Consider the following 25,352-nt stretch of genomic DNA (forward strand, 5'->3'; position numbering starts at 1 on the left):
TCAAGGCCAATAAAAAAAACATTCTCAGGAATAGTATATTGAAAATACTCAAGTCCATAAATTGGAAAAATAAGTTGGCGTTAGAGTTGCCCATTTCTGAAGACTCAACTTTAGGGACTGTTTTAACAATTGCAGCTGAAACTAAATAACTAAAATGAAATACCTATTTTTACAACAAATTAGACATTTTGCTGCATTTTTATTTTCAATGTGTTGCTTTAGGGGGCTGGTTGGTCGCATTCGTTTGTTTTAGCTACATACTGTTGGGCCCATGACAAGCTTGGTCCTTACTATTGAGGGAGCCTCCGGGTGGACGAGAAACGCCCTAAACTATCTCAGACATGGAAAAGTAGATTATGTGCAGCCCTAAACATTTATCTGAAAATGAATTTACCAAATGACTACAATACGGTAGAAGCGAAAAGTAGGGGGTGTGGTCGAGTGTGCTTCTGATCCTCATCGCAAAACGACGAGTTCAATTTTCGCGGGAATTATCCGTCCACCAGTCACGGCCCGCTGCAATATGATTGGCAACAGAGGACATGCCGCTGCAATATGATAGGCTCATGTATCTAGGTAATGCCTGCTTGTGCAATGACCATTCCAAACAGGGATCACATTTGTACAAATAATAGTAATACAAATTAAAAAAAAATGTAGTTCATTAGGGTGGGTGAGTGACAGATAATTAGGCCGCCACATTTCAGTTAGACGTTCAGCAGGATGCAGCAGCCAATCATATTGCAAATGCTGGCGTTCTTCAGCCAATCATATTGCGGCGTGACGCATCCACCCAGAGTAGTGTCTTCAGCCCGGCCAAGCCAGAGCAGCAAAAATGGCCGCCGGTACCGGAGCTGCGAGCGGCCACGGAGCCCGCAGCTCCAACGCCGCTTTGGAGGCCTCTCTGGATCGCCGCTTCCAAGGAATATCTAACACCATGGAGTCCATCCAGAGCCTCTCTGGTTGGTGCATTGACAACAAGAAGCAGAGCGCCCTCGTCGTTCGCTACTGGATGAAGTGGCTCAAGAAATGTGAGTAGCCCGAGCGTGCGCTAAGCTAAGGCTAAACCAAGGCTAAGGTGAAGCTAGTTCGAGTTCCATTGTTTCCCGAGACGATGCAAATTGGGGAAATAATTAATTTGGTGGGACGCGAAATAGCGTTGAGTTGTAACAGTTAATGGTTGGATTTCCCGATGTTAGCTAGCTAAAGATTTTCGACCAGGCTGATATCTGCTAACAGTTAGCTGAAAGCTAGGCAGTCGGGCCTCCAGGTCCAAACGTTTGTTTCTTCTTGCCGGGAGTTGTCCACAGCAACACTAAACGCCTTACGAATACCTGCTAGTTACGTCTTTTGTGACGTGTCATGCAAGTCTTCGGAATTCGTGTGGTTTTGTGTGTTGAGGCTTTCAAATTCGGGCTGCCAGTTGTCAACAAAACATGGCTTGTGGTGGTTGTCGCTCCTGTCTATGTGCTGCCTTCCACCGATTGGGCTGCGTCTACTTGTTGGATGTGATTAGTCAGGGACTCAAAATGTTTCGCTTTTCACAATCCGTCGAATTATATCAAACACTTTCTCTTGTCACACTAATTGTACCTTTGCCAATGGAATGTTTTGTTTTTCAAGAAAAAAAATAATTCCTGCCCTTACTACAAATGTATAGAACGCGAACACTCATCAATTCAAAGTGATTTTCAAACATGCCTGTAAACACTTAAACCAATTCCAATTTCAGTGGAAAGAACACAGATAACTTGAACATCTACCAAAGAGCCACAAATACATCACATTTTACGTTCTGATTTTGTTTGGGTTATTTTGAACTTTTTATTAAAGGGGTCTTCTATCAATATCGATTACGTGTCAATCGCGATGCGTATTTATGAAAATACCACCCAGCTCGACTGAACAGTTTTGTAAGATGTGTGGAATCGATTGATTAGGTCTTTAAGCAGTTGAGACAAAACGATGGCACAGCAGAAGCACTTTTGTTTGTCAACCAAAGAAGTGAAGAATCAAGTTTGGACTGTCGCTAACCGATCTTTTAATCAATTATTCTGTTGATCGAGTCCTTTTGTTTTCTGTGGCTTGTTTGCATTTGTGAGCTGTTTGCAATTGTCTCATTTTTCTCCAGTGCTTAACGACCCCTGTGCTCATTCAATTTTGTCAACATTTGAAGACAAATGTTCGGCAGTATCGTGTGCACAGTTGATGGTGCGCATCTGGTTGTTCCACTCGTCATCCTACTGGAAGGGTAGCGACGGAACGTAAATGCTCGAGGCTGAATCTGGATGGAGTCATTGGGTTCAGTGGAGGTGCAGCCTTAACCTTTTGCCAATCTGAACAAAGGGCACGTTCAAATGATGAATTTGATCCCAATCCTTCTCCGTCCTCTGCCCTTCAAGCTTCCATCATTTTTATTTTTGTTGCAATATTTGGGTCCAAGTTGGGTTGCGGCAAATCTCGCGTTCTTGAAACCGATCCAAGATTACGCTATCAGTGACTTGTTGCAAACAACAACACGAGCACTTGTATTTATTTTTTGGGGCAATTGCGTAATGTGATTGGCGTGTCTTCAGGCTCACATGTTGAAGCTGCTTGCTTTTCCACCAGCCGCACGCTACGCCTGCCGTGCTGTGCAGGCAAATTGTTAAAGTTTGCATGTGCTTGTGCGGCGTCACTGTAAGTGCTCGTGCAGGTTTGTCATCTTATTGCACTATTTTAGTTCTATTTGAGGGGCTTACGATTGTCAATTTAGATGTAAACTTCAAATGACCCCAAGTGTGAGATTTAAAAAGGCATTTCCGGGGCTTCACATTGCTGCTGCTTGCTGTTGCCGTTGCTCGTTTAGTTGAAAACAAGCAAATTGCATGTAAAGCAGCTCATCACTGGCCAGGAGGTTAATCAATTCAGAAGATATTTCCTTTTGAGATGGTAAAGGCAGGGGTCAATCAATTAATTTAGTTTAAAATAGTAATGTGATTTGTTCAAATGAGATTTTCTAGTTGCAAAGATTTGCCGTGGTTGGACTGCTCAGACTGTTTTGCGAGTGAAGTGAAGGGGTGGGAGGCCCGGAGAAAGCAAAGCTAATGTTGTCACGCTTGCATCAAGTGAGGTGGCACTGAGGAGTTGCTTGCTCTTTTTTGCCCTGTAAGGTTAAAAAAAAACTCGTGTGTTTTTTTTTGTTTGGGTTTGTGTTGTCTAGGCTGCTGTCGTCGGTTGGAGCATGTGTGGTGCAAGATGTCTGCACGTGTGTAAAACACACTGCGTTCTAATGCGCATCACAAACACACAAAAAAAAACTTTGGCCCAATTGTCTGTTTTTGTTGCCCCTGAAAAATATTTTGTTGCCGGGTTGCTGATGGAACTGTTTTGGAGTTGATACCACTTGCAAGCATCTGCTGGCTCCCGAGAAACAAAATACAAGTGCTTGCTTGGTCCGCTGAAATAGTTTGGAAAGTTGTCAAGCTTTGCTACACGTTGTTAGCACGTACGATTTTAACGGCTGGAGGAAGACATTTTTCTTGTCGTCTTAACTTGACTTTGTGCCCTACTGATTTACGGGACGTGCCGGTGAACGCCTGGCAAATTGGCAGACTCCATTTCAAAGTGTTTATTAAAGTTGATAACCTCAATTTGCCTTCCTCTTGGAAACCTATCGTGCTTTTTTGATTTGACATTGTTGTAAGAAATATTTGTGCCAAATCCCTTCTGTCCAAGTCATCTAGGCCGTTTTGATTGAGAAGCAATATCAATGTTGAATCCGCTCCTCACACACCGTTCTGATCCTTGACAGATGGCAATTGGAAAGTTCGATTGACATTTTTAACAAGCGGCACCGGAATTGACACGCTTGATTTGCTTTTCGACCCACATGAATTGATGTGATGAACCAGATCTGGCCCCCGAGCCTAGAGTTTGACACCATTTCTGCCGTCGTTTAGTTTCCAATAATCTAAATTCTCTGACTTCAGCTTCTCCAAAAGTACATCATTTGTGAGAGTACATTGATTGGGTCGCTGTTCATCTGCATTTACCGTAATGCAGACGGACATTTCTATAGCTATTGAAAATATTCTAGAATGAAATCTCCCAAGTCTAATATTTCTGCCTTGCCTGAATGAACATCTTGTGTGTATTTGTGGGTCCTTCCATCTGTTTGTTTCTTCTATCAGCCGACCACAATCATCGCTTGAATCTCTTCTACCTTGCTAATGACGTCATCCAGAACTGCAAAAGAAAGAATGCCATTGTGTTTCGCTCTGCCTTCGCTGACGTTCTTCCCAACGCCGCCCTGCTTATCAAGTGAGCCACCGGCTTGTCAGCTAGTCTCTGCCCAAATGCTTGAGCGTGAACCCGATTGTTGTGTGTGCGGCCTCAGAGACGCCAAGGTCCGCAAGTCGGTGGAAAGGATCTTGTCCATCTGGGAGGAGCGTGGCGTGTATCCCGAGGAGCTGATCAACCAGTTGAAAGCCAACCTGAACAAGAAGGAAAAGGATCGGGACAAGCAGAAGGACAAAGAAAAGCTGAAGGACAAAGGTGAAGAGACGCCGCCCGCGACTGGTGAGTGTGCCACACGCATTCGGTTGGGCCCGCCGTGCAATTTGGAAAAGCAACTAGCGGGGCAGGAGCTTGAGCGAGATGCCACGGTCGGATTTAAGTTGTTTGTGGATGCTTAGATCCAGCCAAGACCAAAGCCGCAATCAAGTCCAAGATCGTGGAAGAGTTTGCGGTAAGTCTCGCGCAAACGTTGGCATGTTCGTTGTTGTGGTTTGACGTTGCGCTTCTTTTAGCCCGGCGCGCTCATCGAGCAACTGTCGGCATATGAACGGGTTGCCGCTGAAGAGGACTTCAGGGAGAAGCAACTGGCAGCTCTCAGGCTGGACATTTGCAGCACCGAAGCGCTCAAGCGGCTAAAAGGTTGAATTTCATGTTCACGTCAGTCTAAATTGAGTCTTGTGCCTCTTTGCTCACACCTGAAATGACTTACAGACAAGGCGGGAGGCAACAAGTTTGCCAAGGACTTTGAAGACGGCTGCCAGACGCTGCAGGACTTTGTCGGCTTTCTGGAGGAGGAGTTGAAGACGGGGCCCTCCCTGCTGGAAGCTTTGGAGAACGCTGACATCTTCTACCACACGCAGTACAAGGAGGTCAAGATTGTGGCAAATGTGAGTCAGTGTTGTGTTGTTGGGAGGCTCTCTTGAAAATCGAACTCCCCCATTTTGACAACGCGGCATTTTTGGGGGGTCACATTGTCCATCTTCCGATGTCTTTCCGTCCACCCGCACAGGCCTACAGCGCTTTTGCCAACCGTGTGGCCAGTCTAAAAAGGAAGCTGGACTCCCTCAAGTCGACTCTGCCCGGGTCCGAGGACTCACCCGTCCCCTCCCCCTCAGAAGACGCCCCCTCCCCCACCGGCTCCGACTCCCCTTTTGTGGGGATGGGCGGCACCGGAGCGCGGGTGGACCCAGAGCTAGACGGCAAGGCCATGGATGAAGGAGACCTGCCCGGGGACGGCCAAGAGGACGCAGAGGCGTCTGATGAAGAGGAGCGCTCTTCCTCAACGGCCGGTCAGCCGCCGAACCGTGCCCTCACCATCTCGGCTGACCGTACGGCGACGCAGGTCCAAAAGCGTATTTCTCTACGATGCAGGTGACAAGACGAGCGTGATGTCCCCGGTTACCATCAAGTCAGATGCGGGCTGCAAGACTCCCACCACGCCTACCAAAGTGTCAAAGGCTAACAGCACTGCCGCGTCAACATCGGTCACACCTCAAGCGCCATCCGTTCCTCTGGGAGTCAACATGGCCAAGGTGGACCTGGGAAAAATCAGCTCCATCCTCAGTTCACTCACAGCTGCCATGAAGAACACAGGTGTGTGTCTTGGCGTGTCATGGTCAGAGAGAAAGTTGGAATCTTGACTCCGACATTGTCTGTTGGTCGGCCACTTCAGCCTCTTTCCACATTGCCAAAACAATTCATGTTGGCTTAAATGACGACAAAACTGTCCTTAAGTGTGAAAGAAGCGGACTTCAGGAATGCTTTTCACAGAGGGTTTGCCTTGAACTGGCTTTTTTTTTTCCCATGCTCTCGCGTGTCCAAGCAGGGAGCCCCTCAGGCCGGCCGTCTCCGGGAACACCCGGCGCACCGTCGGCCCAGTCGACAGCCTCCAAGGCCACACCGGCAAGCCCCGCCCTCGCCACTATATTGTCACGTGTTGACATCACACCCGAAGGCATACTCAACGCTCTGTCAAAGAAAAACACACCAGGTATCCAAATGTATTTGGACTCTGGCAAAAAGCAAGAACTGTCAATTTTTATAAATCTGTTTTTCTTGTCTTTTGACAGCGTTGTCATCTCTCCTGCACAATGTGACAAACTCTGCTCCGCCCACCCGACCTTCACCAGAAACAGCAGCGACCGCATCCTCGTCCTCAGCAAAGACCCCCAAAGCAAAATCCTTGATGGGAAACAGTCTCAAGCGAGACGCGCCCAGCAGAAACAGAGTCTGGGAGAAGGGCCGGCAGCTGTCCCCGCCTCCACCGCCGCCTCCTCCCCGCGTCTCTCCTCCCAGCCTGGAATCCAAAATCAACAGTTTCTTGCAGGGCAATCCCGGTTTCAGCCTGGCCTTAGGCGACGCCAGTCCCGATGGCGTAGATGGGACCCCGGTGCGCGATGAGGCTGCCGCTACCCCCACCCAAGACGAAATCATGGATGCGCCCGGGAGCGTGCCCGAGTCTTTGGGCTCCTCTGGCAGCAACAACCTTTCACCCACGGCGTATCGCAGCGAGCCCTGGGACGCTGTGATCACGCCGTCGGCAAGTAACGACGACGGCGCTGGTGACCATACCTCCTCGCGCTACGGAGGTGCAAAAAGGAGCAATGAGCCCAAGAATGCGAGGAAGCAGGCAGCCTCCGCAGGCACCAGTGAGTTTGCCAAGATGAAGAAAGATGCACAACGCATTCAGGCTGCGACGGCAGGAGGCGGCGCGAGAGCCAAGGCCGAGCGTCGGCTCTCGGCCGGCTCTCGAAAAGCGAGCGTGGGCTCGGAAGACGGCGGCCCTAGTGGGAAAAGGGTGGACGAGCGGTCGCCCGGTAAGGACGGAGGGGGCTACCATCGCATCGAGACCCTGGTTTCCCCATGCACCGAGGGCGCACCCATTGAGACGGTGGGCTACTCTAAGCAGCCTCCCGCGGGAGAGCGAATCAAGACGGTGGAGAGCATCCGCGTGATTGGCCGAGACTCTCGGCGAGGGGGAGGAGCCGGCGCTCGCTCCGGGGCGTCCATGTGGTATGAAGAGGAAGAGTACATGGAAGCGCATTCCGCCTCGCCCCACACCGTCCCCACTCCTCTCGGCGCCGGCCAAGGAGGCGGCGGGGACATGCCTCCGCCCGCCATGCCGCTCCCGCATCATCTCCTAGCTCACCCCTCTGTTCCTCATCCAGTCCGTCACCCGCTCCCTACTCTCCCCCCACCACAAATTCCCTTCCAAATGCTTTACCATGCCGAGAGTCTGCAGACTCCTCCCCCTTCCCATCTCCTACACCCGCCTCTTCCCTCACCCCATTTCTTTAGCGCGCCCCCCACTATACCTCAACCTCCTCCGCCTCCCATGTCGCCCACACTGTCCCCCTCTTTACCCCCAGGGATCATGGTCGGGGGACTTTGCTTGCCGGTCGACCGGATGCAAGCCGGCCCGGGCAGGCACGACGGCGCGGAGCGAGGAGGCCCCAGGGGCAACAGGCCCTCGCCTCGCCCCCTCCTGTCTTTATTAGGCGAGCCTCCCAAAGCGCCCCGTCCCGGGACGGTTAAAGAGTCGTTTGGCGCCCACCATACGCCCCCTATCCACCGCCCGGGTGCGCCCGGCGCTCCTCCGCCTCTCCTGGGCCGAGTCAAGGAGCCCCCAAATGTGCAGCCCCCGCCCACGTCTCCTTCGACACCGCCGCCCCCTGCTGCGGACGGCACGCCCGCTAGATGTCCTGCGGGCCTGCCTCTCAGGCACAACGCCCCAGCTAGTCCTAGCGGGCAGCCCCTCAACCACCCTCCCAGTCCCGTGCCCCTCTTGGCACTGCCCACTCAAAGGCCCCCCCTGCTGTCTAACCCGCATAGGCCGCCGCAGCGGGGCCAGCACTCGCGACATTTTAACGAGCAAGGCGGCGGGAGGTTCCGCGGCAACAAGCGTCCTGGCCCTCCCTTCGCAGGCGGCCCCTTCCATGGCCCGAAGAGACCCTTCCAACCGCCGCGCTACTGAAGTGGCCACATGCTGAAAGAGCGAGAGAAGGAGCGCAAGCCACAACGCTAATGTGTGCGTGTCGGCCTCGCTGCCGTGAGCCTAGGTATATTTCCCTACTTTGAATCCTAACACTTGTGTGTAAATAGTGTATTAAATCTTCAAAGAATGCTTAGTGCACCGTGTTGTATAAGCGCATCTCTAGACTCACTGTGGCATCATGCTCAACGCCTATTAGGAGATCAAACTAGCGTAGAGGTCAGCTACATACATCTATTTGAATTCCTTACAGTGGTCATACATTTCACGGAAGGTCCCACTTGATACACAGCCAAAAAAAAAAAAAAGATGTTCAACAATGTCAACTCATGAACCACAATTTGTTCCAAAGTTGCTTTTCCTCCCTGAAGGTATGAATGTGTGCACTGTCCTCCAACGGTGTTTGAAGCCAGTTCCAGAATTTGTAAATAACCCTTGTCAAATTTCCTCTTCCCGCCTGTCCCTCCCGCCTTTGTCATTTTAAGATTATAAATATGAACGAGTGACTGCCTGCCTTTTTTTCCTCCCCTCTTCAAACTCTTGTAAATGATGCTCACTGTTTCAGCCTGTTGTTAATTGTGATCCAGGCCGTGGAAACACTCAATTAGCGCCGATTGCCTGTTTTATTTGTTCATTTTTTCCCCTTTTCAATCCAGCATATAGAAAAACAGTTAATAATTTTGTATTTTAATTAGGGATGGGCATGCTAGTCCACCCATAGTTGTTCTGGCTGAAGACTATAACGTGATGGGAAATTGAGTTACATCCATGCAGTGACTAAAATAAGTTCCTTGATGCTTTTCGAGAAGATTAAAGTTCAAGATTTCCCTTCACAGCATGTACTCAAATGCTCATCCCTAATTTTAATTTCAAACCTCTTTTGGTGCCTTGAGATATGAGTGACCCGATTCACAAGCAACGATATTCACAGGCTAGCATCTCTCGTTGCACTTTTTGAAAGACAAATGGTGGCGTAAGACATTTTGACAATTCATGTAACGATGTGCACTGTCACCTGTTCTTTGTCCTCCGCGAAAAGTGACGATTGCGCAATTTTGCCGAGTCACTCTTAGTACTGGAAGAAGAGTTTTTGTTTGCTCTGCACTGCCTCCAATGGCCAAGGCGAGCACACCAAAAGGAGAAGGAAAATTAGGTGGTTTACAGAAACAAAAAACTGTTCCCGTCTTTACTGTGTTTGTTGGTGCTGTGACGCCTTTGCAAGTACAACTGTAAAGAATGCTATTGTCCTAACTTAGACAATTTTCTGGGGGGGAGAGTCCGGAACAAACGAATGGCTTTTCCATTCATTTTACTCAGGAGAGTTTTGAGTATTGAGCTCACGGAAGATATTCAGCTGGGATCTCAAGGCACCAGCACGCTTCAAGTTAGCATCGTGGAGGGAAAGCAGTCATGCCACAACTTTGGGGGGCTCCTGCATGTCCTGATTTGAATAAAATCCAGAGTTTGAATGAAAGTGGAGCGGGAGGGGGCGGGAGGGACTTGATTCGCTCTTGAATAAATAGCGCTTTGTAGTTTCCGTGCGCTTCTCTTTCTTGTATAAATGCCGTTGAGGTCGCTCTAGACAAAATTCAAATTTCACTGGCCGATCAAACACATTTGCATTGCTAAGGATTGCTCGGATGACTATTCACCGGAATACTGTTCAGTTTATCGCTCAATGTCTAAGCTTGTCTTAAGTTCTTTTTATTTATTTTTTTATTTTCCATTTAGACTGTATTTTTTCACCCACGTTGTATTCTTAACCCAAGTTGTTTCAGCCATAATCTGTTCTGTGAATATGAATTTGGAAAGACCTTTTAAAATAGATCAGAATTTATGACATTTAAATCACCTATACACCACTTCAACCTCTCTCAGTACCACACAGGAAATATAAAATTGACACTCTTGTTTTGCCATCCATAATTAATTCATACCACTCATTTAAAAAAAATGTTACACCTACGCTGTAATGACACAATCCTGATGTCGCATTTTCAGCAGTGTAAGTTTTAAAGTGAACTGAGCACATACAGGTGCTTCTCATACACATACATACTCATTCACTGCCACAATGACGTCACCACCTCCAAACGGGTTATCTGAAGACTTTAGCGTCGCCATGTGTTCGGAATCGTGTACAACACATACCACTGTTCATTTAAAAGTTGAACATTTCCCCAGCCGGGGCGGAATTTGCCCCAATTTGTTTAGTAGATGCTACCTGGATTGTCTTGCTAACATCGGTTCCCCCCCACATACGTTGTCGAGTACATTAACGGTTTTTATCCCCAACGGTGCGTCTAAAAATTATTTACGCTTCTCATCCCTTAACCCTGCATTTATTTTAATTCGTGTTGTGACGATTAGTAATTTGTAGACTCTGAACAACGCAAAATGGGTGTATCATAACTTTGCTTTTGTTTGTATCTCATTCATTTATTTCTTTAGTCATTTTTCAAACCAAAAGGTTGCCGTTGAATAAATAATTTCCAGCTCACTTTTCAATCTTGCGTCGTAACGGCGCCTGTTTACATGCTCACGTGCAGTTACTGTACTACAGTATGCAGAATACGCGCTCGTGGCCGACTGCGGACGCGCATGTCGTGACGTCACACGCGCGCTGTTCCGGGATCATGGCTGCGCGCGTCGAGTTGAGTGCACGTCGGTGTTGCTTGTAGTTTGACGACGCTAGGTGAATGCTCGTCCTGCCGCGTGTGTTTGAGATGGCAGTGACGCATCTTTTCCGGCCGCTCGTCCGGCAGGCGAGCGCTCGCGTGTACAGGAAGTACAGCAAGGTGCGCAACGGTTTTGAGTTACCCGCTGTTAGCAGCAGAAGCTAACGTTAGCATGCAAGGCGGCCTGTGATGTCATTGAGTGTGGCGAGCCGCCCTTTCTCATTAAGGCGACACTTTTACCACTGAGGGCTTGTCATTGTCAAATGTTTTTACACTCGTTTTCAAAAATGGCAGTCAGAGTCACCCAATTAAATGAAATGGCGGCTTCGCTTGATTTTCCAGCACGCAGATAACATGGGACAAAAGTATTGTTTATAGTGTGGCAAACATTTGCAGCGCCACGACACGGATGTTTGGACATATTCGTGTTATCTTGGGAGCAGCTACAAAACCGAATTCCCCAAATGACGTCAATTGATTTTTCTGGGTCACTCCTATCTAGTTGATAAATGTGCTCTGTTTCAAGTCCGATGGAAGAATTCCTCAATGGGCTATTATCATAAAATAAATCATTACGAAGTCAGGAATATTTACAATACATTGCAGAGAGTCAATACATTGAAGAGAGTTTTGGCTCACTAAACTCCAGTTTAAGAGGCAGACTTGGTTCTCAATGCTTTGGGGACTCTTTACACTCCAAATTATTAGATACATTGAGTTTTATTAATAGTCAAGTACCAATTGGCAAGGATTTTGTTACCCAATGTGCCTCTTGCATTGTTTTCCTGGTCTCGTGTTTATTCTTGTAGAGGATATTAAAGCACTATGTACTTAAACTTCAGTTTGATTCCTCAAAGGATTTTTTAATGTCACTTCCTCACACTATTAACATTTTCGTTCTCAGGCATGTCCGACGTTGCCAGAGAGAGTGCAAGTCTTTGAGTCTCTTTGGGAGCAGAGGATCAAAAAAAGGAGCGCTGAGGCCTCTGAAAAGTGCATCAGTGTCCAGGTTGGCGATGGGCAGCTTGTGAAGGGAACTGCTGGCGTCACAACGCCGCTCCGGGTCGCACAGACTATTCGGTAAATGCTCTAGCTGTACGAGATGATTCTTTTCTTTTTCTCTCTGCTGTATGCACTTTGCTAATCTCATTTTCCTTCACAGTGAGAAAGGAGCCTTGGTGAGCAAGGTGAATGGGGAGCTGTGGGATCTTGAGCGTCCCCTCGAGGCTGATTGTCAGCTGCAGCTTCTCGGCTTTGACTCGCTTGAGGGAAGAGAGGTGAAAACATTTGCGTATTTCAATTCTGCGCTTGTCTTTGTTTTCACAAGCATTCTCTGTTATTCCAACCAAAAGTCATCCATTTCACGCAGTATGCAAGATTATGACCAGCCAATATAATCAAGCATCTCAGGAAATATCAGAAACTTTGATTTATTATCCATTTTTCCAAGCAATGCTGGTTTTTTTTTTTTTTTTGTAATGAGCAACCTGTTATTCCTACTCGTGACCACAGATGTCACTGCTGTACACCAAAACCTTTGCCCTCCATCCTTTTACAATGTAACAGTTACTTTGAAACAAAACGTTCCTAGCACTCAGACTCTACCTTTGCGACCTCCAGGCAGCGTGGCGAACAGGAGCATGCGTGCTGGGCGGAGTGCTGCAGAGGGAGTTTGGCGCCACTGTGTATCGCCAAGGAGCGTCGGAGCTTGGCCTTCACTGCGATCATGTGTTGGATGACAGGTCAGACACGGCGGGCCTCCAGTGTGGGAAGCAAAAATGCTTGGAAATACAAATAGAAAAAGTTTTACACTCCAGTACAGTAAGCGGGGCTGTTCATGTGGAGTCAGCAGTGCCAGGCTGAGTTTGCTTTGCCGAAGATGGTGTCTTCTTGCAGCATAACAAATCCCCTGTCTAGATGACCCCAAAGCGCTATGTCTGACATCGGGGCATGCTGGGCCCCTGACCTACTTTCTTCTCACATCTTAAACTACCTTCCCCTCTTTGACACCCCTCCTGCCTCCCTCTGTCAAATCTCTGCTTGTCTTTTGATGGTCCACCTGCATCTTTCCTTCACCCACAGTGCTGCCTTGTCTCTGAGTGCTGTGGAGGAGCAATGCAAGGCAGCCGCCGCCCTCAAGCTGCCTCTGACCAGGCTGGAACTCGACGCACAAGAGATGAGCACCCTCTTCCAGGTTAGTAACGCTCGTCCGCTCCGATTAGTCAGCCAGCGCCCTCTCTGAGCAAGACACAATGAAGAAGCAGCAGTCAAAGTGGTCAAAATTCATCTGTCAGGGGTATGAGACAGACCCGGAGGCCATTTGCATACTCGGTGTGCTTGCAAGCCCAGACAGGTCTCAAGCTGAGATGGAAACATTGCTATAGAGCTGAGATTTGAACCCAGAACCTATGAGACCCATGTGCCGACCCTCACGTGTTGACTTCCCCAAGGTAGTCAACGTGTGCAGTTGCAGCGAGAGACTTTGTGGCTTTCTTGCTATCTCTTGTCTCTTCCTAACCTGGAACACATGAGGAGCCTTTTCTTTTTTGTGTTTGTTTCAGGATGACCTGCTCAGATTGCGGTTTGCACAGGAGCAGTTGAAGGGCCTCACTGCTACAGTATACAGGCACGTGTACCCACGCAAACAGGTATTTGGAATGTCCCCTAAGCACGGTGAAAAAACTCTTGCAATACTTTTGTGTTGCACAGGTGTGGAGACTTTGTAGCAGTCTGCAACGGGCCCCTCCTCCCTCACACTGGCCTCCTCGGTGTGTTCAAGATGCTCCAGGTTTGTGTTTGTGTCTTTTGGAACCGCTCATCCTCCTGCCGGGTTGCGGGCCACGCAGGGCTCTTTGCCAACTGTCTGTGGGCAAGAGGCAGTGTCAGATGTTTGATTGCACTGTCAATCAAAACAATCACTTGCAGAGGGCTTTACGTCAACTAAAGCTCAGACAAAAAACAGGCAGTTGCGTGTTCAGCCTGGCGAACGTGCACAAGTATTTATTTTGGCCCATACATATGGAGGGCTTTAATGCGGCTGTGTGAATGGAATGTTCCTTGTGGTTATTGATCCATGAGGGAGCCTTCTTCCATTCCGGCCCGTCATCCTGCCTTTCCGTGGCGCCGGCAGGATGTTGTTTTGTCAGAGGGAGGGCGGTTTCCTGTCCTTGGCTCTTCCAAACACACAAACTCTGAAACTCTGCGACTGGCATGGCTTCGCCCTTCTGCTCCCTTTCGCCACCTTTTAACTCAGAGCTTACGTCGACGTGAAAGTTTCAGTTTCTCGCTTTCTCGCTCCCCAGCTGTCACCCCTCACCCTGGTCGATCAGAGCGAGTGTCCGCCTTTGAAGCGTCTTTTCGGGGTGGCCTTTCCTACAGCCAAGCATAAAGAGCAGTGGGAGAGAGAACAGGAGGAGGCCCGCAGGAGGGACCACAGACGCATCGGCACGGTAACAGCGATCCAGACCTGAGCTGGGCCAATGAACGAGAGCCAATATCATCCATTGAGCTTCGAGTCCATATCAGTTTACCGTGCTTACAAATTGAAAGCAAACAACACGCACACAGCGACATTCTAACAATGCTCACATTCTTCTATCCTTTTATCCTCTGCATAGAATTAGTGCCGTATTTGAAAAGCTGAGGTGTCATAACAAATCCCACTTGAGTTCTGGCACAACAATGTGATTGGCTGCAGAATAATGGCATTTATTTCAATGGGGGGAAAAAAAAGATGATCTTATCTGAAGGCTTGACTGCTTAAAAATACTCAGAAGAGAGAAAAAGGAAATATTTGTAACACGTTGGCGTCTGTGAAAAGTCCGACTTTATGTTTTTCCAGGAGCAGGAGCTGTTCTTCTTCAACGATGTCAGTCCTGGAAGCTGCTTTTTTCTCCCGAAAGGTGCGCACGTGTACAACGCCCTCACAGACTTCATCAAGGTGAGAGTTGGGAGGCTTTGTTTACTCTAGCGCCCCCTGCTGTTGCATTCCACTGGCACAAGCATTTGCTTAAAAACACACCCCAGAGGGCATTGTTGTTTTCCATCGTCGCTCAGGATATTGCGCTCGTTTGTCTGCGCCGCACTGTGACAGTGCAAGCGTGTCCTTGCACTGTTCGTGACACGCGCATCCTTCCTTCCTCCCTCCCTCTGGCAGAGCGAGTACCGGCGCCGAGGCTTCACCGAGGTCATCACGCCGACTCTGTACAGCACTGCCTTATGGGAGCGCTCGGGCCACTGGCAACACTACAGCGACAACATGTTCACCGTCACCTCTGAGGGCTCGCAGACCTATGCGCTCAAGCCCATGAACTGCCCCGCCCACTGGTACGTCTGAACAACTGCACAAGCTCAATGGCGCCAGATCCCAACTGACAGCGTCTTCATTTCAGCCTGATGTTCGAGCAGCGCGTGCGCTCGTGGCGAGAGCTTCCTCTGCGCTGGGCCGACTTCGGGGCGCTGCATCGCAACGAGCTCTCCGGCGCTCTCGGGGGTCTCACCCGGGTCCGCAGGTTCTGCCAAGACGACGCTCACATCTTCTGCGCGCCCGAGCAGGTCGGTATGTGAGTGTCACATTGAGATGATCAGGCTGCTGCCAGCCGTGCTGTTGTCCCACCGGTTCTCAGAGCAGCATAGTCAAGACAAACCCAATGGTGTTTGGTAAACCGAACCAATTTGACAAATTGTGACTATTTTTTTTCAAAAGCTCTTCAAGCTGTTTAAAGACGATTAGACCTTGTTTGTAGAAAAGCACCTGCTTTGAACTGTCAGAGATTCCTAATACCTTGAACAATTGATGCCCAGCCCAAAGGTTTGGTAATTACACATAGTGAACACAAGGTGGCAGCAAAGACTTTTTGGGTAAAACTAGACAAGGCCTGACTAAATGAAGTCACCTGCTCAACATAGCTGGAAATAAAGTTAAAAAAAAATGTCAATTTACGACAATTGACTCAAAAGAGTTTCTATTCCGACACAACCTATAAATGGGACTCATGTGGGTTTATATTAGAGCAATTTGATGGGCGTGCCTGTAAACAGGTTAACACATTCTCCCTGATGCCCTCGGGCGTTTGTTTTTCTTTGCCCCTCACAGCTGGAAGACGAGATTGTGGCTTGTTTGGACTTTGTGAGGCGCGTTTATCAAGTGTTTGGGTTTTCCTTCCATTGCCTCCTGTCCACACGTCCCACTCCCTGCCTCGGGGAGCCCGAGCAGTGGGACTGCGCCGAGCAGGTATGCGCCCACTGCAAATTGCCTGTAATTGTGTTTACCGCATTTGCGGCAACCACTACAAAACGCTCGCTTCACTTCAAACGATTTTTCAAGCTGCTGCGACGCAGATGTTGATCTCAAAGCAGCAATTGAAGCGCATTCAATTGCACGCAATTAAATGCGCACACGCCCTCGTGGATGGACGCGACCATCAAACCGCTGTTTTTGTTTGTTTGTTTGTTTGCGTGCGCAGCAGTTGGAGCGGGGTCTGCGGCAGTTTGGCGAGAGGTGGGAGTTGAACCCGGGGGACGGAGCCTTCTACGGGCCCAAGGTGAGCGAGGTCATCAATCAAAGTTTTGATCATCTTGGCAATGGCCTTACTTGAAAATGTTATTGGAAATGTAGCAAAAGCTTTTGTTGGTAGAAAATGTACGAAGCCGGGAAAAGCTTTTCCAGCTCAGGTGTGTGAGCCGGGAGTCAAGGCAAGTCAAGTCAGGGTGCGCTTCGGCAAAAAACCTCCACGTTCCATCAAAACAAACATTCCTCCCTCCGTGTCCAGTTCGGGCGTGTTGGCAGCAATTAGCCGCATCCGCTCCTGTCTCGCGGTAGCTTGTTTTATGAGCATGTCGCCCTGCAAAAAATTTAATTTGTGTCCCGCACCTGTGAGTCTGAGCTCTAATGCCCCCCCCCCCCTTTCCCAACTCTACACAACGTTGCAGATTGACATCCAGATAAGAGATGCGATTGGCCGACAGCACCAGTGCGCCACCATCCAGTTGGACTTTCAACTGCCAATTAGATTTGACCTTCAGTACGTCGGGTGAGTACTCATTTCAGATGTCCTTAATAGTGTTCTCCTTGGATCATGAATCCGTTTCCTCATGAAGTCATGGTGGTAACTCTGTGTTTTTCTCAGGCGAGACGGCCGGTCCCATCGGCCAGTGATGATCCACCGTGCGGTCCTTGGTTCAGTGGAGAGGATGATTGCCATCTTGGCTGAAAACTTTGGAGGCAAATGGTGAGAACAAAATGAAGTCTGTGTGTTATCTATTGATCAAATGTGTCATCGTCTGTTGTTGGTCCCTCAAAGGCCGCTATGGTTGTCTCCGGCGCAGGTCATGGTCATCCCTGTGGGAAGCAGCTGCAAAGCAGCTGCCAAGGAGGTCAGTAAGAAATTTACTCACAAGACCAAAGGCCCAACAAGCCTACAATGTTTGTCTTGTACTAAGTTGGTGCAGCAGTTTCGCAAAGCTGGCTTCATGGCGGATTTGAACGAAGACGCCGGCGCCACCTTAAGTAAGAAGATTCGCTCTGCTCAACTGGCGCGATACAACTACACCTTGGGTAAGGACTGCCAAGAGTGACGTCCTGTCGACTTTTACGTTTTGTTTTTCCGATGCCAAATATTTTGCTTCCAGTGGTCGGCGATGAGGAGCGTGAGAGCGCCACGGTGAGCGTGCGCAGCCGAGGCGGCCGGCAGCTGGGCAGGAGGTCCGTCGAGGAGGTTCTGACGATCCTCTCGCAACTACGAGACTCCAGGAGTAACCAAGATGACTTTTAAAGGCTGACACACGCGACATTCGCGATCAAATAACGCAAGCGGATTACACGTACACATTTTCGAGCTATCGTTGGCTGTCACAAATTTGAGGACGGCTCTTTCTTTGAACTCAGCCTTTGCCCTGGTTGCTCTGGTAACACGGTGGCTCTTTGAGAGGCGGATTGCGTCGGGGGAAATCATGTTGTAGAAATGTTAAAAGTCATGGGAACTGTTTTTTAAATGTAAGAAAAGAATCATAGTAATTTATATCAACAACTGTGGAACAATTACAAATGTGTCATGTGACCAATCTTTGTTTTGTGTGCTGCCCATCTGGGAAAAGCACACCTTCAATTTCCAATAAAACTGCATCGACCCTTTTTCTGTTCACTAATGTTGCTCACTCCTAAATCTCAAAGCTGTTGGGAGCTCACTGTCTGTGATGTGCTCACTTAATGTAACCCCCCATCCACCCCACTTGGCCCACGTCATGCTGTGAGAATAAAAGAGCTGGCTTGCCTTTAAAAGAGTGGAAGAAAGGGAGGATGCTGGGGAGGAGAGGAGGATTTGACTAAAATAGGAGTTGGAGCAGCAACCGGCAGTGGCGTGTTTTGGTGGAAACTGCCAAGTCAAGGTACAGGTCAAAATGATTGGATGTCTCTTTCTTTTTTTTTTAATTGAGGGAGAGCGACAGGATGGAAAAGACATGAGTCACAACACAAGGGTGGACAAACGGAACGGCCACTGTGGAAAACAGTGCGTGTGTGTGTGTGGTGTTCTTCCGGAGGGGAAATGATCCCAAAGTCTGTGACATACCTGAACACTTTGACCTTGATTTGACACGGCTCTGGGTGACTAAATTTGGGCGGTCGGCTGGTGCCTTGAGATAAGGGTTTCATTTGTTCACAGAGCACACTTGTAATTCAGCTGCGTCCAAATAATTGCACTGCTCTTTGACCTTGTGTGTGCTTTGCCAACAACACGTCAGCTTTTTACACGACTATTGTTCACCGTTGACTGTAAAAGGAAAACGTGCAAATATTTCCAAAGTGCATACTTTTCCAAGTAGTCATTCAAAAATACTTTTAGATATACGTACATTGCAAATAAATGTCAGAGTCACAATGCATCTCAAGATCATTTAAAGATAAGATAAAACTCAATGTCTGTTCAAGGGATGCACACAGCAGTTTCTATATGCAACTTTATTTACATATGATCTTTTTTTTTTTTTTTTCGTCAACCATGCATTTTTTTCCAGTTCCCATTTCAATGTCCACATTAATGCTAACATTTTGCGTAGCGAGCGTGTAGACAAGACGTTCGTATGGACAGTCGTCGCCGTCCTGTTGGTTGAGGTATGCTTGACTGGATTGCTAATCGCCAGATGCGCCGCTCCGACGTTGCCCAGTAGTGGTGTCGCCATGACGCGCACCATTAGCTCCACTAAACACTCTTCAAATCTGCTCTTCATGGATAACAAGATCAGTTCCTCTCCCACACACCCCGAATTCCTTCATGTAACGCAGAGAGAAGATAAAGGTAATTGGTGGTCTAGATCGACGTGGAAGAGGGGGGTGCCCTTTGTCAAGTGTCAGACTGTGGGAGGACTCTCCCTCTTGTCCCCTTGACTGTTTTCCTGCAGGGCAGGGTGACGGCGACCCAGAGCGGGAGGCCGCCGAACCCCGCGAGCCTGGCCCAGAGGAAGATAAACAGGCAGCGCGCTATTGTTCTCCCGCTATCACTGCCGCCTGCCTGCCTGCCTGACTGATTGAAGGCCGGACCTCCCAAAATAGGCCCGCTTGACATCTTTCCCTGGTACCCTCCTATAAATACCCCCCCCACACACACACACACACACTCTCCTTGGGGGGGGGCAAGAAAAGAAGAGCGAGTCAGGAATAGAAAAGTGACCGAACGCCACTGCAAACAACAGAAGGGAGTTATCCGTCACAGTGACCCCAGAGACCCCCAGGTGACCCAAACACACCCACACACCTACGTGTCACGTGTTTTCATGGCCACAATTTTGCCACCAGAGGCGGCGGGCTCATGTTTCAGCTCACTGTTGTGCGCCTCATCCCAGACTTTCAGATCATCTCTGCACACTGAACACTCCCATGAGTCGTGAATTCTTGTCTCGCTTGTTGTGGGTCATGTGATTGATAGCGGTTGAGGTCAGGGTTCGTTCCCTTTGCCTATCTGTGATTCTTCTTGCTCTTGACAAAAATCGCTCAGTCACAACTTGGCCCATTGATAACTTTGTAAAGTTGCTCTCGAACTGAATTACAAACTGAATTTTAACGTTTGAACTTGCCTTGAGCATGAGCGGGCTCCTTTGCTAATTGTCGCGATTTCCCCATTTAGGGTCGTGTAGAATTGACACTGACACTGAACTATGCGTGATATGCCGCACGTGCTGACCCGCTTTTCTCTGGCGACACCTTACGTATTAGAGAGCGGGTGGGCGGGCTTCCTGTGTGAAAGAGTTTATTGTTAGAGCCAACCTGTTGAATCCTTCTCAGGGAGGGGGTGGTGGTTTGTGGGTTCACAGGAGGGTCGGGGGTCACGTTGACTCTCAGGCCAGTTTAGACGAAAAAAAGCCATTCCCAAATATTTGCATTTGCACTCTGCTCCCGCAGAGAAGAAGAGGCAAACATCGGCTTTGAATTTACTAAATACTGTCGTGTCTGTCTTGCCGCGGACAGGACAAAATGTTGTGCATGTCAAGCAGTCGCATACAAACCTCTCCAGCTCGCAACATTTCCAGAGCGCTGAAAATGTCCTTTCTCTCGCCACCTTCCATCTTGAATAAACCTTTCCTCCCTTCGCTCATGTTTAGAAGCGGTGCAGGGGCGCCTCGGGGCGTTTTGACCTCTCGCTCTTGTTTGGATTCCTGCTTTTCGGAGGGTAACTTGAAGCCAGTGGAAGAGGTTCCGCTCACCTCGTAGGAGTCCCTTAATCGGATCAGAGCTGTTTATGCTGTCCAAGTTGTGTATTGCTTTTCCTTGTCAATTGACACTTGTGAGCTTGACAAATGACACACAGTGGTGCCTTGAGATACGATTGAATCCAGTTGGCAAAATTGTCAAGATACGAGCTGTCATGTTTTTGTTTTTTTTGGCCGTTGTGTGTCGGTGCCAGTGAACTCAGTAAGCAGCACCTTGGCGACTCGGGAGCGATTCTGCCAAAAGGAGGCTTTGAACTGGTTAATGTCACTCGCACTTGAAGTCGGCAGTCACTAATGAATGCTAACGCCAACTAGAAGCTACATTGCAATGCTAGCGAGACTTTTATAGCGGTAGTTTTCTTTCAACTTTCTATTCAAATGCCACAATAGGGTCCAAACGTCCGTGGGCCCCGCATTCCCTCGAAGTCGGCCCTTCTCATTCATATCAAGTGATTCTGATGAAATGCAAATTTGTGTGGGAATATGCGCAGCGCGGCCTCAGTATTGATGGAAGCGATCGGAGCCTCCCGGCTCGTTTTATACAGCCTCCCTCGTGTCAAAGGGGGCTCCTGTTACACGTCGCTCACTCGCTCTGCTAATCTGCTCGACGCTTGCGCAAAAAGATAAACGCTCACACAAAGGATTGAGCCACTGGCCTTTTAGAGCTTCGTTGCGGCGCCATTTTAGTTTGACGATTGTTACGAGCAGTGCTTCTCAAATAGTGGGGCGCGCCCCCCTTGGGGGGCGCAGTGCTATTCCTGGGGGGGCGCGTGTGACCCTGGGGAACAGGCTTTTTTTTTGGCAGTACTAGAATAAAGTGTAATTGCGCGTTTACTACAGCAGGGGGCAGTGGCGCTCTCATTGTTACTTCTGTCACGTTTGCGACAGTGCAACATTTTACGACTTACAAGACAAGTTAGGATAGTCACGGTGGGGAGGGGGGGCGCGAATAGTTTTCTTCTTGCTAGGGGGGGGGCGTAACAGAAAATAATTGAGAAGCACTGGTTACGAGTAAGTTGCGTCTGCCAAGAATTGTGCTCCCTTGTTTTTTGGTGAACTTGTCTGTTTGGTTTAGTTCTCAAACACTTAGCCAGCTTGTGGTTTTGTTTTGTCTGTTGGTTAGTGTGCTTATTAGTTTGTCCAAAAGTTGTTTGTTAGTAAGTTTTTGGTTGTTTAGTCTTTCAGTTCTTTCCTATTTTAGTTAGTCAGCTACTTAGCTAATTTGCTAGTTAGTTAGTTAGCTACTTAGCTAGTGAGCTACTTAGCTAGTTTACTAGCTAGTTAATTAGTTAACACGCCTAACATGCTTCCACTTGATATTTCAGCTAACACGCTGTCTGTTCTGTAAAAGCGTTAACTGGCAGACTCCAGTGCAAAAGTGTCACCCCATTTTCTCATATTGACTGCAACACGCAGCCTGGAAGTGACCAGGCAGAACGCCGCAAATATTGACTCCATTTGAGCGGGATAAACAATTGCACCTCCCCCGCTTCCAGCTGCCCGCTAATCTGCCATTGTGGCTTTTTCTCTGGCCGGAGCCTTTTATCGCATTTCTCCTCGGCGCCTTTTGTGCGCTCGTCCGTCATCCCGGCAAACTCTCCCGCTCCTCTCGGGCCTCATGGCCTCCTGCTCTTTTTTTTCAATTGTATTTCTATTTTATCTTTTTGTCTTCATTCTCTCTCATTTTCAGGATTTTAGATCATGGATGTATGTATTGTATTATTGATGTCTGACAAGGACAATGTGTGCAGGTGTTGGGACAGTTCCTCCACTTGAGCACATTGTTGCCTTAGTGAAAGTCCAAGTGAACACACACGCAGACAGTGTGAGTGCGGCTGGCCGCCAACATACTTTCATGTGATATTTATAAGCGCTGCGGCTGGCTGCCATGTTTGCAAAACCAGACTGCGGTCATAAATTTTCAAATCTTTGTGAGCGGACTCAGTTGTGGTCTTGATGTGTCTGGCGCTACTGTGGCACAGCCAACCGAGATGGGAGAGCTGGTGTGCGTTGTGCTCACTCGACATTGTTTTAGACTTGCACTGGTGCCTTGTTGAATTTGTTTTTGTTGTTGAAGATAAAGAATATATGCCTTTGAGTATTGTGTCACTATTTTGTTTTCAGTTATCTGTTGCTTCAGAAATGGTGACTATATTGGTGATAGCTGATAGTAACTAACAGTATGTTAATGGCACATTTCGTAATGTTCTCTTTAAGCTAGGCGTAGTGCAAGTATCCCGGCATCAGCATTCGATTAAATAAATCCATCTGGCCCCTATTAGCAGAAACACGAGTTTGGCTACATGTTGGCCCGCCATGTGACCAAAAGCAAAATGCCCCTGTTGCATAAGTTTGCGTAAAGACTCTCCAGGTGCCGCTTCATGTCTGCTCTCCGCTTTCCCTGAGAAGTAAATCTTCCCTGCCGCAAATTTCCACCATTCTCCTTTCTGTTCGGACGTCTATTGCCATCACGCTTAAAGCGGCCTCAGCTGGTGGCAGCGTTTGCCCAATGGCGACGGTTTAGCTCATTCGCTCATCTAGTTAGCTTCAGACGGGTGGGCAATGGTGCAGGGCTTGTGACCTTCCGCCTGAGGGCCTGTTGAACTTTGGCGCTAAAAGGCCGAGCTGGGGGAGGGTGAGAGACTTTGGAGGTTGACGCTGGTGTCTTATGGTGTGCTGGAGGTTTTTGAGTGATTTATGACCCATGCAGGGTGGGGGGGCCGACCCAATGCGATTAGTCAGATCAGCCATCCGAGACCAAGAGTGGATCTGTCGCGACACGCGCGGGGCCCTACGTGCAAAAACACAACACGCCTCCCTAACTCCGTTCATCCATCTGCTGCTCACTACCCACCGTGTCACTCACTTCTTCTCACCGAGGTGTTTTTCACTTCTTGGTATCTGGCTCCCACCTATGCGGCCGTGGCACCGAGCTCCAGCTAATTGTGTTTACTGACGGACACACTGCCGCCAAGTGCAAAGATATCCGTTACACCCCCTCGAATCCAACTTATGTCTATACATGTGCCTGGAATCCACCCTCATTCCTCTCACTGACTTTTTCTCTTTGCACTTTCAAATCTCCACTCAGTCCTTTTAATGTGGTCCCACTTGACGCGCTTTGATGTGGGCTAATCTCCGGCACCATCGCCGGCGTGTCGGCCAAAAAAAGCACGGTGGCGGTGGCGTTATTAGCAGCGGTGGGTGTGGATCTAGGCCGTCATCTTTCCCCATCATGAGAATGAAAATAGAACTTTCTAAAAACATAGAGGAGTGAGTCAAACAATTTCAATTGTGCTGCTCCCTCTGGTGGCAGACATGCGACTAAACTGGACTCGTGGCGGCTCAGCTTCTCGGTACGGCAATGATATTAGAATGAGACTAGATATGTTTGTCACTCCGCTTAGATGGCAACGTGTTGCGGATGCTGATTGTCGACTTTGCCATTTGAGAGAGCGTTCCCAAGTGAACCCATTGCTGTGAGGCTGCACTGTAAAAAGCATCGAGATAGGCACCACCACCTTTGAACTTTCACTCTGTTGGCAGCTTTATCAGCCCAAAGTTGCTCAACTAGCATCTTAGTCCCGGCTAGCCTGAGAACAAAAATCCTTGTTTGTCTTTGTCCAACCACTTGAACCAAAACATTTTGCCTTCCTGACCGATTCACTACTTTTAGTTTTGGAAAGCGCTCTCCAAAATTGAAAAAAAGAAAACCAGCTGTGACTCAGGCAACGTTGAGGAAACATAAGCACATAAAAATAGTGTCAACACTGTGGGAGGCGCCACTTTGCACATCTGCTCTGTGCCGCAACCGCACACATTCGAATTTGTGCTCTCAAGTCAAAGCCAAACACGCGCTCGTGTCTTGAAAAATTCTCATCAGCTCGGTGCAATGGCCAGTGTGTTCCTCTTGTCATGTTTCTGGCATTGTGCAAGTAAACGCCCGCCCTCCCTCGCCGTTTGTTGCAAAAACATTCATGTTTGCATTGGCGCTGTGGCATCCCATCATACTTTTTGTCTGCAGATGCCGCTTCCGACCGAGAGCGGATGACGGGCGGCGATCATGACAATGGAGCGTTCTTGGGATGAACTGTGCTCCCGGGAGAGTTATGATAGCCCAGGCAGGGTCCGCTCTGTTGCCGTGTGTACATTGTGTGCAAGGGAGACACGCACGCACACACACGCACACACACACACACACACACACTGAGTGAAATCCGCGATATCGAAGCACTCGCTAGCCAGTATTGATACAAATGATACATTTGAACACAAAACAGTGGCCCAGTGTGAATTATAGGCAAGGTTATTTTAGTATGCAAGAATTAACAAAATAACTGAAAGCAAAATGGAATAAACAGTAACAAATTAAAACAAACAAAAATGCTTTTATAAAAAACGAAAAGTGTTCAGAAACTACGTTTTACGTTCACAAAACTCATTCAAACTAACTATAATGATAGCAAAAATGCCTTTCGTTTTCCTCTTCACTTAATAGCTAATTATTCCGCCCTGGAAAAAACGGACATCTGAAATAAATCACAAATTGGCAAACCCATAATGATGTAAACCTCTTGCCACCAATCTACGTATAATTAACGCCCAGTGAAACTTAACAGTTCATGGGGGGAAAAAAAGAAGAAAAATCAGGAGAGAAAGGTTTCTAGTAAAGGGGGGGGGGGGGGCGTAATGGACCCGTAGTA

General features: G+C 48.5%; 2 protein-coding genes across 4 annotated transcripts; both read left to right on the plus strand.

Annotated features, from left to right (window-relative positions):
• Window positions 1-811: 811 nt before the first annotated feature.
• On the plus strand, window positions 812-10,092 carry LOC133160886 (regulation of nuclear pre-mRNA domain-containing protein 2-like). 2 transcript variants are annotated; one of them, XM_061288969.1, is made up of 10 exons: window positions 812-1,031; window positions 4,173-4,302; window positions 4,379-4,560; window positions 4,677-4,729; window positions 4,791-4,917; window positions 4,990-5,165; window positions 5,288-5,567; window positions 5,650-5,871; window positions 6,101-6,268; window positions 6,348-10,092. In XM_061288969.1, the coding sequence occupies exons 1-10, from the start codon at window positions 836-838 to the stop codon at window positions 8,249-8,251; spliced, it is 3,438 nt and encodes a 1,145-aa protein (XP_061144953.1). In that variant the 5' UTR covers window positions 812-835; the 3' UTR covers window positions 8,252-10,092. The 2 variants fall into 2 exon arrangements, with proteins under 2 accessions (XP_061144953.1, XP_061144954.1); XM_061288970.1 differs by having other exon boundaries at window positions 6,104-6,268.
• A 781-nt stretch (window positions 10,093-10,873) lies between these two features.
• Window positions 10,874-18,079, plus strand: tars2 (threonyl-tRNA synthetase 2, mitochondrial). Of its 2 annotated transcripts, XM_061288971.1 has the most exons (18): window positions 10,874-11,067; window positions 11,852-12,027; window positions 12,110-12,224; window positions 12,568-12,689; window positions 13,030-13,141; window positions 13,509-13,573; window positions 13,657-13,735; window positions 14,250-14,396; window positions 14,789-14,887; window positions 15,104-15,273; window positions 15,339-15,501; window positions 16,043-16,180; window positions 16,413-16,490; window positions 16,879-16,979; window positions 17,076-17,177; window positions 17,250-17,322; window positions 17,389-17,503; window positions 17,578-18,079. In XM_061288971.1, exons 1-18 carry the CDS (start codon window positions 10,969-10,971, stop codon window positions 17,718-17,720), a joined length of 2,097 nt encoding a protein of 698 aa, XP_061144955.1. In that variant the 5' UTR covers window positions 10,874-10,968; the 3' UTR covers window positions 17,721-18,079. The 2 variants fall into 2 exon arrangements, with proteins under 2 accessions (XP_061144955.1, XP_061144956.1); XM_061288972.1 differs by lacking the exon at window positions 14,250-14,396.
• The last annotated feature ends 7,273 nt before the right edge of the window (window positions 18,080-25,352 follow it).

This window comes from Syngnathus typhle, linkage group LG10 (assembly GCF_033458585.1).
Source record: "Syngnathus typhle isolate RoL2023-S1 ecotype Sweden linkage group LG10, RoL_Styp_1.0, whole genome shotgun sequence".
Lineage (NCBI taxonomy): Eukaryota > Metazoa > Chordata > Actinopteri > Syngnathiformes > Syngnathidae > Syngnathus > Syngnathus typhle.